This window comes from Gossypium arboreum, chromosome 3 (genome assembly GCF_025698485.1).
Source record: "Gossypium arboreum isolate Shixiya-1 chromosome 3, ASM2569848v2, whole genome shotgun sequence".
Lineage (NCBI taxonomy): Eukaryota > Viridiplantae > Streptophyta > Magnoliopsida > Malvales > Malvaceae > Gossypium > Gossypium arboreum.
In genome coordinates this window covers 65,629,460-65,642,396 of record NC_069072.1, presented here as the reverse complement: position 1 = coordinate 65,642,396, position 12,937 = coordinate 65,629,460, and the positions used below count along the sequence as shown (strand labels likewise).

General features: G+C 36.0%; 1 protein-coding gene and 1 non-coding gene across 3 annotated transcripts; both read left to right on the top strand.

Moving 5' to 3' along the window:
* The first annotated feature begins 1,226 nt into the window (after window positions 1-1,226).
* On the top strand, window positions 1,227-1,333 carry LOC128291068 (small nucleolar RNA R71). Its single transcript, XR_008280844.1, has one exon. It is a non-coding gene; the product is annotated as a small nucleolar RNA R71 (small nucleolar RNA).
* Window positions 1,334-6,189: 4,856 nt separating this feature from the next.
* Window positions 6,190-12,685, top strand: LOC108476142 (ubiquitin carboxyl-terminal hydrolase 2). Of its 2 annotated transcripts, XR_008280102.1 has the most exons (4): window positions 6,191-6,399; window positions 6,910-9,698; window positions 9,885-9,960; window positions 12,110-12,207. XR_008280102.1 is itself a non-coding variant. In XM_017778254.2 (3 exons), exons 2-3 carry the CDS (start codon window positions 6,919-6,921, stop codon window positions 12,345-12,347), a joined length of 3,018 nt encoding a protein of 1,005 aa, XP_017633743.1. In that variant the 5' UTR covers window positions 6,190-6,399; window positions 6,910-6,918; the 3' UTR covers window positions 12,348-12,685. The 2 variants fall into 2 exon arrangements, 1 of the variants encoding a protein (XP_017633743.1); XM_017778254.2 differs by lacking the exon at window positions 9,885-9,960 and having other exon boundaries at window positions 6,190-6,399; window positions 12,110-12,685.
* The last annotated feature ends 252 nt before the right edge of the window (window positions 12,686-12,937 follow it).

The following is a 12,937-nucleotide window of genomic DNA, read 5'->3' as shown; positions in this document are numbered from 1 at the left end:
TATTGTGAAACTCCCCAGGTATTTTAATTTTGGAGTATCTGTTTAGTGATGATTGCACTACAGGATGCGTCTAGATTAATTTGATCTCCCTATTTAATTTGTCTACGCCTAGCTGTTATTTCCTTTAGGTACTATTCATATTTAGGAATTTTTTCTATTAATTCGATGAGAGGAAAATTAACATTAAGCGATTTAACTAAGTTTAAAAAGCTTACAAACTCCATTTCATCCCTTTTGCGTTTATCATCTAACCGTGAAGGTAATGGTATCTTTGTGAAGATAGGTTCTGGGTTATGCTTATCTATAGGCTCAATTGTCAGCTCGACTATCGCTTCTGGCTCTATTTTAGTATTATCTTTTTAAAAGGTTGCTTCCTGAGGATCATCGACATCTTCTTCATCTTCCTCTTGAATAGGGTTATTCAGGCTACTCAGTACTTTACCAGAATGGAACACTATTGTCTTCACTTACTCCTTCCTTTCTTTTCAAGGGTTATTTTCAGTATTGCTCGGGATGCTTGTGCCAATTTGCCTTTTGATGTCTCTCATCATGCTCATCAATTGGATCATCTGGATCTTTAAGCTTAGTCAATGTGGTTCGGGTTTAAGTGCATTTAGACTACACCTATCTTACCTCTGTCCAAATTATCTGTATCTCTTCCTCAATCTTATCCAGCCTTTGACCACATATAATATGGCCATTAGGGTTTGCCATTTCCTAAGTTTCTTACAAATAATAAGATTGATAAATAATATTTTGTCTATTCTGATTGAAATTATTACCTCCTCCTTGATTGCTGCCCCATTTAAGATTTGGGTGATTTCTCCAATAGGGATTATAAGTGTTTGAATAGGGATTTTCACCCCTATTCCCAATATAATTTATGTCATCGACTAAATTCTCAAGATATTGGCCAATTGTTCTAGATGTTTCGTGCACCATGGGCCTATTGGATGTCGACTTAAATCGGTTAAGCTTGCCGAATATTTGTTGGTATTTGTCCTCCTATTGGACAGCTTTAGCCGTGGATGGTCTCGGACCCTAGGTGAATCTCTCGTTAGTCCATTGGTAAGAGTTCAAGACCATGCTCTCTATCAATTAATAGGCATCTTCATATGTATGATTCATCAAGGCTCCTGCTGCAGCTCCATCGAGTCCTAACCTAAAATGTGCATCCAGCCCATTGTAGAACATTTGCAACCACATCTATTTAGGTAAACCTAGGTAAACCATGGAGAGGGCATCTTTGCACCAGCAACTTAAATCTCTCCCAAGCTTTATGAAAACTTTCTCATTCAATTTGTTTAAAAGTTGCGATCTCTCTTCTCAGTTGGATTGTCTTGCTGATAGGAAAGAACTTGTACAAGAATTTTTTTTGCAAGTTTGTTCCATGTCGTGATAGATCTTGGTGCTTGTGAATCTAACCAAGATAAAGCATTATCTATTAAGGAGAGGGGGAACAACCGAAAACAAATAGTGTAATTGGTGACCCTATTAAATTTAAAAGTATTACAAAGTTAGAGAAATCATTTTAAATTCTAGTTCAGGTCCTTCATCATAGTTCCTTTATACTGTAGGTTGTTTTGAATCATCCGGATCATTGCTGACTTTATCTAAAAATTATTGGTTGTGATAGATGACCTCATGATAGTACCTTGTACTGAGTTAAGATTCGATAATGCATAATCTCTTTGAGTGCGTACCTCTAGAGCCATCGGTGGCTTATTGGTAATGGTAGTGGTAGATCTGGTAAGTTAGGATTGTCAAAGAGTAGGTTATCTCGTAGTGGGTAAACTACAGTAGACAGGTTATTTTGCATCTACTATTGTTGTTGTTGCGGACAATTTTTTGCGTATTAGTCTTTCTAGATCAGTGGCTGGCTCTATAGGTGTGCCTCTACTCTAAGTCATACATTGAAATCTACAAAGTAAAAGAAAAAGTTAGTAAATTAAATGAATATAAAGAAAAAGAAAATACAAATTGTATCTATAACTTTAAATTTTCCTAACTATACTATTAAGCACAACAATTAAGATCCATTTAGTGGCGTTGCCTCTTTGAAAATGGCATCAACAACTTGACCACCTCCCAACGTATCAATGTCAGAAGTGAGAATACTACTACTAAGGATATGAATGAAAGTAATGTTCACAAGTATACGAGTCAGGTTGCAATAGAGTTTTATAACGAAGTATGCAAGTACTTTGAGAATCATACCCAAAGGAGGCGAGACTAAACTAAGATTAATTCCAACGTTAATGGGTTTAGCTAGTAATTTAATTAAATTATATTATAATAAATCCTAATGTGATGATAAAAATATATTTTATAAAAATAATAAAAAGCTATTATGGAGACAGATTGCAAATTTTATCATATTTAACGATAGAAGACTAACTCGCTTCAGTGTTCATAATTAACTCCTATTTTGGGTTCTATTCAATCAACTAGTCATTAACCTAGCAGGGTATCTCGGCCTTCCACTAACCTAATGAGTTGGTAAGAACTACTTATCTCTCGATGTCATAGTCCAGGTCTGATTGGGGTAAGGTTTTCAGGGATATGCATTACTAATTTTGGGTTCATTTCCAACTATATGACTTTCTAGGGTCATCAAGCTTAGGGTTTTAAGTTATTCCTATCCCAACCAGTTGATTCACTAAGAAACCCTGCAGAAAGGTTAATTAATCCCACATCTACTCATTAATCTCCCTTATTGGATTAGTTCCCCATGGATTTAACACATGCAAAGTAATCGATAGAAAAGATAAACATTATAAATAAATCAAAAACAGAGATAAGAAAAATCTTCATATAATTATAAATGCGCGAACAATAATCTGTTGAAGAGTAATGGCAATCTACAAATTAATCCCCATGAAGAACGAAATAGAAAACTAAGAGAAAATCTAAATACAATGAAAAGTAAAATTAAAACTAAGTAAAAAGTTGTCCATAAAGTGTTTCGAGCAATGCTATTTATAGGCCTAGGGTTGGCCATTGATCCTTAACCTAATTCGGCTGACGATTTCACATTAAAGTTCGTTGTGCAGATAAAAACACCCTTGACTCATTAATTCCCCCCGTCACGTTGGTGTCGCGACACTCTCTGTTTATGTCTCGACATCGAAGGTAGACTGCTCTTTTTAGGTACTTTTTTCACAATGTTGCGACATTGGAGCTCCTTGTTGCAACATCACGGACAAGCCACTGTCTTTGTGTCCCCGAATGGTGTCTTACACACTCACTGAATATGCTAGTTTACCTTTAGTCATGCTTTGGCGCCCAAGGTCATATAAATTACTGAAATTGCTCCTTTTATTATCTATATACTAAAATCGAAAACTAAACAAAATATAACTAAATCTCTTTCCTATGAGCTCATTAAGCACGAAAAATAGTTTAATCTACTACAACAAATTGCGGTAGATCAACATCGACATGTAATATGGTGCTACAGGCGACGGTCGTGCGAAATATACACTTAGAGAAGGTGTTTATGTAGTGACCAATGGTGCATGATATTGTACTTGTGTATAATAAAGTGGGTTAACAGAAAAAATATATGAATAATATTGATCGGTAGGTTGCACGACAATCGGGTCCTCGTGTGGACCTAGAGTAGATACTAATCCCCCTTAGTATGTTCTCCCGACTTAGGATTAATGGGCCCTCGTCTAGGCCTATTAAGGTAACGTTTCCTACTTATTTCGCAGCCGACAATAGATACGACTTGTCGTTATGCCTGAACTAATCCATGTAATTCGGAGATGCGACCAAATTCGGTATGAAAAATGGTTCACACATTGGCAAGTAATCGTACCTACACTGCCACATCTCGATATACTTCTTGTGAATGTTGGTTAATGTTCCTTGAGTCTCCCCTGCAAGTTGATCTTGTGTAGGTCATCGAGCTCCTAGGGTGGTGGCAGAATATGTTGTGTACACTCGAACTGTCGCATTACTTGGTTGGATTCTTATATCTCGACTATCGCAAAAATGATCAATGGCACTTTAATTTTCCAGATGTTGCGATTGACCAAAAATTCAGCTAAGACACATTCTTGAATTCTTGGATCGGCATATTGCATCCTTATAAACTGCAGTACAAATTTATAAATTTTAACACTTGCCTTATATACCTATATGTCTAAAGCTAGTCGGATATCCTTAAGTTTGGTTAGTATACCTATATGTCTCACCGCAATGTTTCACCTAATCAAATAATATGTTATTTCAAAATAACAACGATGAAAAATTATAATGATAATGATATTATCAAATTAATTTTACCATATTACATGTGGAAATTCATAAGGGCGATCCACTCGGGGGCGTAAAAATGGTAGTTGATATCATGGCCACGATTGAAGAAGGAGCATGCAAGTCGCTTTTGGCTATTTCTACTTTCGTCACTCGACACATTTCTCGGTACAATGTTGCTAGCACCGCTGATCTCTAACTAAGTTATCTCGCTTCTTTCAAGTCGGCTAATAGTAGTAGCCACCTTAAATATACCAGATTTCGAGATTTATCTGGCATAAGTAGACCCCTGATCAATCTCAAGATGAATGCACGCGTGAATTGTTCTTTTTCAATGTCACTCACGGAAGCCTTGATATTTTGGAAGTTGTCCTCCAACCATCCCATCTCGATCCGGATACCCTTAAACTTGTTCGGCACCTTCCCTATTAGTTGCTCGCATGTTGCACTCCAATCGACACTCTCGATTGGCCCTGTAATGACTTCCCCATCGATTGGTAGACCGAGTTGTAAACTAATGTCCTTGAGTGTAGTTGTACATTTATTGCAAGGAAGATGAAATGTGTGTCTCTGGTCTCCATCTTTTGACCAAAGTACTAATAAGTGGGGGTCCAATTTAGTCCCCCCAAGCACTCGACTTGCGTATAGAAATCCTTTAATTCGAAAGTGTCCATAAATGACATCCGATGCACCTTCGCTTAAATTGTTTATGTACGTCTCTAAAATCCGATCTTTGCTTTAAGTATATAAACATAAAAAAATTAATAATGTCGACAGTATAATACTTAACTATTTAAAATTAAATAATATAATAATATTTTCTTACCATTTGTAATTGAACGTCGGATATATGCTTGCCATCCAAACGAATAAACTGATTTGTCGTTTTAGAAATTATAAAGAATAAAATAAAAGAAAATAAATAAGATTCAGAGAAATATTTTAAAAAAATAATTGAGAATCGAGAATCGAGAATCGAGATAAATTTCAGAATTGAGAGTTGAGGATTGAGGATTGAGTATTGAGTTGAAAAGAATAAAGTTTGGAGGGGTTTATATAGGAAAAATTATGGCTGTCGGACCTCTTGTTGCCGTTGGAAAAGTTACCATTGGAATAGTACTGTTAAGGGGAAAACGCGTCCTACAGGGCACGTTTTTACTGATATGGTAGTGAAAACGCACCCTGTAGGATGCTTTTTCCTTTCTCTCTCCAAAAACAATATAGATCGGTAAATTAAAAAAAAAAACAACATAGTCTCTGAAATAAGTTTTTTTTAGCATATATGCAAAAATTAGCCGAAAATTATATATATATATATATATATTATAAATATAGTATATATTAGACTTGATCATAAGTTAGGCAACCTGCCCAGGTCGGAAGGCTTGCTTGAAAAATAGAAGGGTTTGAGAAAAATATAGGCTCGAAAAATGAGTTTGGAAACGGGCACGACCTTGGGTAGGATTTTTTGGCCTGGACCCAACTCGATACGAATCAGCCTAAACTTTCTTTTTCTTTTTTTTAATGTTGTTTTGCTACCATTTCGCTATTATATTGTTACTATTTTGTTGTTATTGTTTGAATATTATATAACTTTTGTTTTATTATTAATTTTACTACTATTTTAGATGTATTTATTTTAATGTTTTTAGTGTATTTGATGCATTATAATTTTTAAATTTTAATACGGATAGATCAAGCTCGAATTTAGCATTTTTAATTTAAATTGGTCTTGGACAGAATTTTAAGTCCAATTTTTGAACCAAACCTGAAAAACAAATTTAAAATTTTATATCAACCTGATCCAAACCTGGCCCGACACATTATCAAGGGTTATAGATAAAACATTACCTTTATAAACAATATTTTTTTGTTATTAAATTTTCTTATAAAGTAACCGCAGTTAATTTGTTTTTCACTTTTCATTGTCTCTTACTCTAATCTTATGATTTGAGATAAAAGAGAAACTAGAAAAAAGAGTAAACTTGGAGCCGAAGCTGTGCCACCAAAACCCTCACTTGTTCTTTCGTTGCTTTAGATCCTAAATCTCCAAAGAAAACCCTAATCCTTTTCCATGTAATCAAACCCCTGCTTTCCTGATTTCTCTAAAGCGGTCCTCTTCCACCGGATTTCAAGGTAAAATTTACTTTTCCTTTTATTTTTCTCTGTTTCTTTTGTTTTTCATTCCTTGATTTTTCTAAGTTTAAGCACATTTTTTTTATCGGCTTTCTTTGATTCACCTGCTTTGTTCTTAACACTAGTTTGGAAGCTTGATTTTGCATTCATCAATCCGAATCATAATCTGGTCATCTTCATTCACATTCGTTATTGTTTCTTTTCTTGTTTCAATCTCTGCTTGTGCTTACTTGATAGTTATTTTGGGTATGTTTCGTAGATTCTAATCCTCATCGTATATGTTTAAGAAAGTATATATTTGGATCATTTTCCTTCAATTTTTTCCTTATTTGATTGCTTTTGTGATTGGGTTTAGGAGGTTAATGGTTATTTAGAGTTATTTTTAGGAACTAATGATGGAGAAAAGAGTTAAGACGTTTGGAATTTTTTTTTTTCCATTTTTTATTATTTTATTGCTTCTATGATTCTGGGTTTAAGGTATTAATGGGTTTTTGGATTTGTTGTTTTTAGGAACTAATAATGGGGAAAAGAGTTAAAAAGAATCGTCGAGTACCTCCGAAGGACAAAAAGGTTGTGGCAGCTCAATCTCCAAAAGCTATACCTCAGGAGAAACCTGCCAGTATTGATGATGTTGACGATGAAATTAAAGCCGTAAAAGAGAGGAAAAAGTGCCTGCATTTTGATAAAGGCATCAACATAGATAAGTTGTTGACTAAACTTAGGTCATCAGATCCCATAAGGTGTGAAGATTGTAGGGAAGGCAGAAATGATAGGAGAGGAGGTAAGGGAAAGAGTAAACATGGGAAGAAGAAGGGAAGTGCTTCGGTTGAGTCGAAACGTGAATCGAAAGCCATTTGGGTTTGTTTGGAGTGTGGACATTATGTATGCGCTGGAGTTGGTTTGCCAACAGCTTCTACCTCACATGCTGTTCGACATCTTAGACAAACCCGTCACCACTTGGTGGTTCAATGGGATAATCCTCAATTGAGGTGGTGCTTCTCTTGCAGCATATTCATTCCAGTTGAGAAAATGGAAGAGAACAGTGAAAGCAAAGATGTTTTATATGAGGTTGTAAAATTGATTAAGGAACGATCATCTGAATCATCCACAAATGCTGTTGAGGATGTTTTGTCAGGAAGCGGCAGTGTTGCTTGTGATATCAAATCAGAAGGAACTATATCGAATTCTTTGGATGGAAAAAATGGTTATGTGGTTCGAGGTTTGGTTAATCTCGGTAATACGTGCTTCTTTAATTCAGTAATGCAGAATCTTCTGGCTCTGAATAGGCTAAGGGACTACTTCTCGAATCTGGATGTGTCCATGGGGCAGTTAACAATTTCTATGAAAAAGCTTTTTGCTGAAATAAGACCTGAGATGGGCTTGAGAAATGCTATCAATCCAAAGCCATTTTTTGCATCCCTTTGTTCTAAGGCTCCCCAGTTTAGAGGCTATCAGCAACATGACAGTCATGAATTGCTTCGTTGCTTACTTGATGGGCTTTATACAGAGGAGTTGGCTCTAAAAAAACACATTAATGCTTCTAAAAGTGATGCAGTTACTGCAAGTCAGGATCTTACTTTTGTGGATGCTGTATTTGGGGGTCAAATTTCGAGTACTCTCTGTTGTGAGGAGTGTGGGCACTCGTCAACAGTGTATGAACCATTTCTAGATCTCTCACTTTCAGTGCCAACTAAGAAAACCCCTTCTAAAAAGGCTCAACCAGTCTCTCGAGCAAGGAAAACAAAGCTGCCAATGAAAAAAGTTGGCAGGAATAGAGGAAAAGTTAACAAAGATGTAGATCAGGTGCCAGCTCAAGTTGTTACGGCTCCTGTACCTAACAGTGAATCTTCAGGCCCAAGCCATATAGCTGTGCCCCAAACGGAACCCAAGGTGGCATCATCTGGTGATTCTTCACTCTCACATGCTGCTGGCCCAAGCACCAAGGCAGATGAAAGCAGTTCTGCTTCAAGGAATCTCTTTGATGTTGTGGAGTCTCAGAAAGAACAAGTTGTGGAGAGTACAGTGAAGGAAAATTCAGCTGGGACAGATGATTTTGCTTGGTTGGATTACCTCACAACAGAGAATACACTCCCGGAAAATGACGCTGGTGCAGATGATTTTTCTTGGATGGATTATCTGCAACAGGAAATAGTAGCTGATGAGAGTGACTTGATTTCTCAAAATAACAATACTTCCCTTCAAGATTCGGAGGAAAAGGAACTAGTTCCAAATGCAGCTTTAGCAGAAAGTTGTGAGGTTTCTGTACTTGAGGGGGAAACCAATAAAAAAACAGAAGATTCTTCTGGGAACCTTCAAGAGGAGCTTCCATTGCTGGTTCAAGATTCTGTGGTTCTTTTGCTTCCATATAAAGAGGATATTCCAGGTACTGAGAGTGTGAGAGAAAATGAGGCCTCTTCATCAAATGCGGGTCTTGGACAAGAGGAAGTGGAGTTTGATGGCTTTGGTGACATGTTTAATGAGCCTGAAATTGCTGAAGGGCCCATCATTGGACCATCTTTGGCAAATGAAGTTGCTGAAACTGGTTTTATGGCTGGGAGTATTAGTGATTCTGATCCTGATGAGGTTGATGACAGTAATTCTCCAGTATCCGTGGAAAGTTGTTTGTCTCACTTCATAAAGCCGGAGCTTCTTTCGGATGATAATGCTTGGAATTGTGAGAATTGTGCGAAAATTTTGCGACATCAGAAGTTGAAAGCAAAGAAGAAGCAGACTAAAATGGGAAAGGATTTACTCAATGGAAGTGAGACCCGAAGTTTAGATATGGAACACCAATGCCCTAATGGAGTTAGAACCATTAGTAATGGCGATATCAGTAGTTCCGGTGATAGCTCGGTTTTTCATAACAAGAATCAAAATGGTGTAAAAGTTGAAAATGGTCAAACAAGCGAGCTAGATTCTGTTGAATTAGAAGATGCAAGTCCGTTGAAATTAAATTCTTCAGTTTCCTCTAAATGTTATGCTCAAGAAAAATGTGGGGGTACCCTAACTATTGATTCTTGCAATGTTGAAAATCATAGTGGTAATGATACCTTTCATCAGAGTAATTCACATATGACTGAAAACTGTCAATCGGGCTTAAGTGATGATGAAGAGTTAGACTCCGAACATGTGAAGGTTAAGAGAAATGCTACAAAGAGGGTCCTCATAAACAAGGCACCGCCTGTTCTGACTATTCATTTGAAGAGGTTTTGTCAAGATGCCCGTGGTCGTTTGAGTAAATTGAATGGTCATGTCAATTTCAGAGAGACAATTGATCTTAGACCATATCTGGATCCCAGGTACCTTTTACCATATGTCGAGCTTTTGCTTATTCTAATATTCTAGCAATGTCTTTTATTAGCTCACCACATTCCATAGAGATACGTGGATAGTTGGTAGTATTCATATTAAATCACCATGCTCTTGTTCACTTGATCAATATGTTTCCTGTTTGTGATACATGATTTTCTGGAAATTACATGAAGCTGCCCCGTATAGGAATGATGAACTATTTCTGACGTTTAAGATGCTGAGACACTTCTACAGAATTTAAAATACAATGTAAGATCTCTACAGAACACAATTTTAATAACATCTTAGGAATTAAACCAGAAGTAGGTTAAAAGAGCGAGTTCAGATGATAGAATAGGATAGTTTGACCAAGAAAAGGATAAACATTGCCCTATTTTGACATTGTTACCTGAATGGGATGATTTATTTCATTAAAGTAATGTGAATTTTTGTTAGAAAAAGATTATTTCTGTTCCTCTCACATCTCTTAAGATTTTTATTGAATGGCCGCTGTAACTTAATTCACTTATCAGCTTTTGAAAGTGAAAGGTTGGCTATTTATCACTTTAATTAGTTATGTTAGTTAATGTTGTAAGAATGCCAACACAAGCCCATACTATTATCATCTATGCTGTTTCGACTCTTTTTTTTGTTCAAGTACCTGTATTTGACCTTTGTGTTCAGTATGTATTCAGACATGGGTATAACTCTCTAAGGACCCTCCAAAAAAAAAAAAAAAATTCTTTACCTGGCTGGGAATGTAAGACCTAACGAAGATGCATGTGCCAGCATCTAGCTTTCAAGCTTTCCCCAAAGTTATACAAAAGGTTTCTTAGTATGATTAGTATAATGTACTAAATGGAAAGTTGACTTTTGTAATTGAGATGGACAAAAATATCTAGATGCTTTCAATATGCAAGCTTTAAATTCTAGTATTTTCCTTTCTAATGCTCTAACTCTTTACCATTGAACATTATCTGCAATGATCACACATTCACCTGTATTGTAAATGCGAGACGTAATGGTTTAGCTGCTAATTATGCGAGTGCCTGAGATATCTAAACTCTTATTGAACACAGAGATATTGAAACTGGCCATAGGTTTTATTCTTAGATGAAGTTCCAAAGAAGAAATCAGGAGACCTATCCTAGTAGGGTGATATTTCCAAAATGTGCTGATTTAAATTCTGAAACATGTGAAAAATGTTTGTTTGGTCTTCTATCTGTTCATAACATGATCTTTTATATAGATAATATATACAATCCCCCTTTGATGGCTATTTCCGGGTATGCCTCTCTTAGTCACCTATTTTTGTTGTTTCAATCCGTCTCTTTTTTCCAAAGAGTCTATCATGGGTGTATGCTGTTACATGTTTCTAGACAAATAAACTTGCATTCAGATGTTGAAGTACTTGCTACATGCTTCAGATGCTTAAGTTGCTCTGACTCTTCTTTTTTCTTAAAATACCTATGTCTTGATACCCATATTCTACACATTTTTGGACATAGATGCGTGCATACGATTCTCCAAATATGTAATAAAACTTTTATCAGATTGAGCGTATCTATATCTGATATATGCTTGTATTAGACACTCAGCCTTGAGTCCATGTAGCATTGTCAAATGCTAAATTACTACATTATAGCTGATCACTGTTTTGCTTTCTATGCAAAGAGTTGGAAAATTTCAAGCAACCTCTTTGCTTTTGAAAACCTCCGTTCATAATCCTATCTTTTTAAGCTAATTGTACATTCAAGTCCAACTTTGAAGATATGCATAGGCTTATTCGGGTGATTGTGAAAGCATCCTTTTGAAATTATAGCTTGTTTTTAGAGCAGTAGCTCAAACAATATATAGAAGCCATAATATCTTTATCGAATTAGGGATCGTTTTTAATGCTCATGATATAACAAGTTTTATTGGAGATTTTACATGATGTAGCTTGTACATTGCACTTGATTGTATATACATACAGGTCTGTAATTCTATGTCACTTGGACTCGAGGGGCCAGTGTCAAATACGGCTGTGTCAAACATGATACTCTTAATTTTGTTCAAAGTATTTCCAGATATTTGGAGGGTTGTACCTCTGTATCCATGTCCCAATATGTATTGAACATGAGTCCCGAGCAATGGATATTTTAGGGAAAAAGAGTTGCTAGCAAAGCCATTTGAGGGAAAGAAATGGTTTATTCTTTGATAAGACATGTGGCTGTCTTTTGCACACCACGATATCGTTGAACTCTTGATAATGATCCTTAAATTGATTCCTTTGGCTGTAATTTGTCAATTCTGATAGCATATTGTGAAATGATGTGAACAGATTGTTAAACTATGAGGCTATGCAGTCACAAATGTTAGAACAAACGAAAGAAAAACATTGATTTATGTGATTTACAAGCATGTTTAAAATTTGCAGGGGTGAAGATGCAGATAATTGCAATTACAGTCTGGTGGGGGTTGTGGAGCATTCGGGAACAATGAGAGGTGGTCACTACATTGCGTATGTGAGAGGAGGTGAGAAAAGGAAAGGGACGATCGATATCGACCATGTTGGATCTCAATGGTATTATGTGAGTGATCAACATGTTCGCCAAGCATCAATCGAAGAAGTTCTTCGCTGCGAGGCATACATTTTATTCTACGAAAAAGTTTGAGCGATGGATTTCGTTCTGATACATGTTCTGATTCTTAGTGACACCTGGGGGGGGGGGTGGGTGAGTTAAAGTCCGCACGGCACCCTGGTGAATGGAGACAGAAAATACATTAAAGAAAGAGGTGAGTGTAAAACAACAATTTACCATATATTGATATCCATTTTTGACATGTAACGAGTTCTATGATGTATACCATGAAATTATATTTTGAGAAAATATTCAGTATTCTTTTTCTTAATTGATTGTTCTTATTGGCTGGAAAACTTCGTTTCTGGACGATTGAGGTGACCTTTTAAGGATTTTACATGTCAAAGTTATTATATTGATTGTTTTCCTCATTGATATTTTTACTTAGGATGTTTGATTTTTTGAATTTGCATAATTACTTTAAAATCAAAGTTCGTATATTATTCGTATTAAACTAAATTGTTGGATTTGGATTCCGAACTTGAATTTACTATTTACAGTAGTATAGTGGGAAAACAGAACTTGGTAATGAATATATTAAAGACCATGTGGTTTGGCATCAAATTCGTAACATGATCAAGAGACAATATTTAGCAAACTTATGATCGTTGGATTTTATTGGA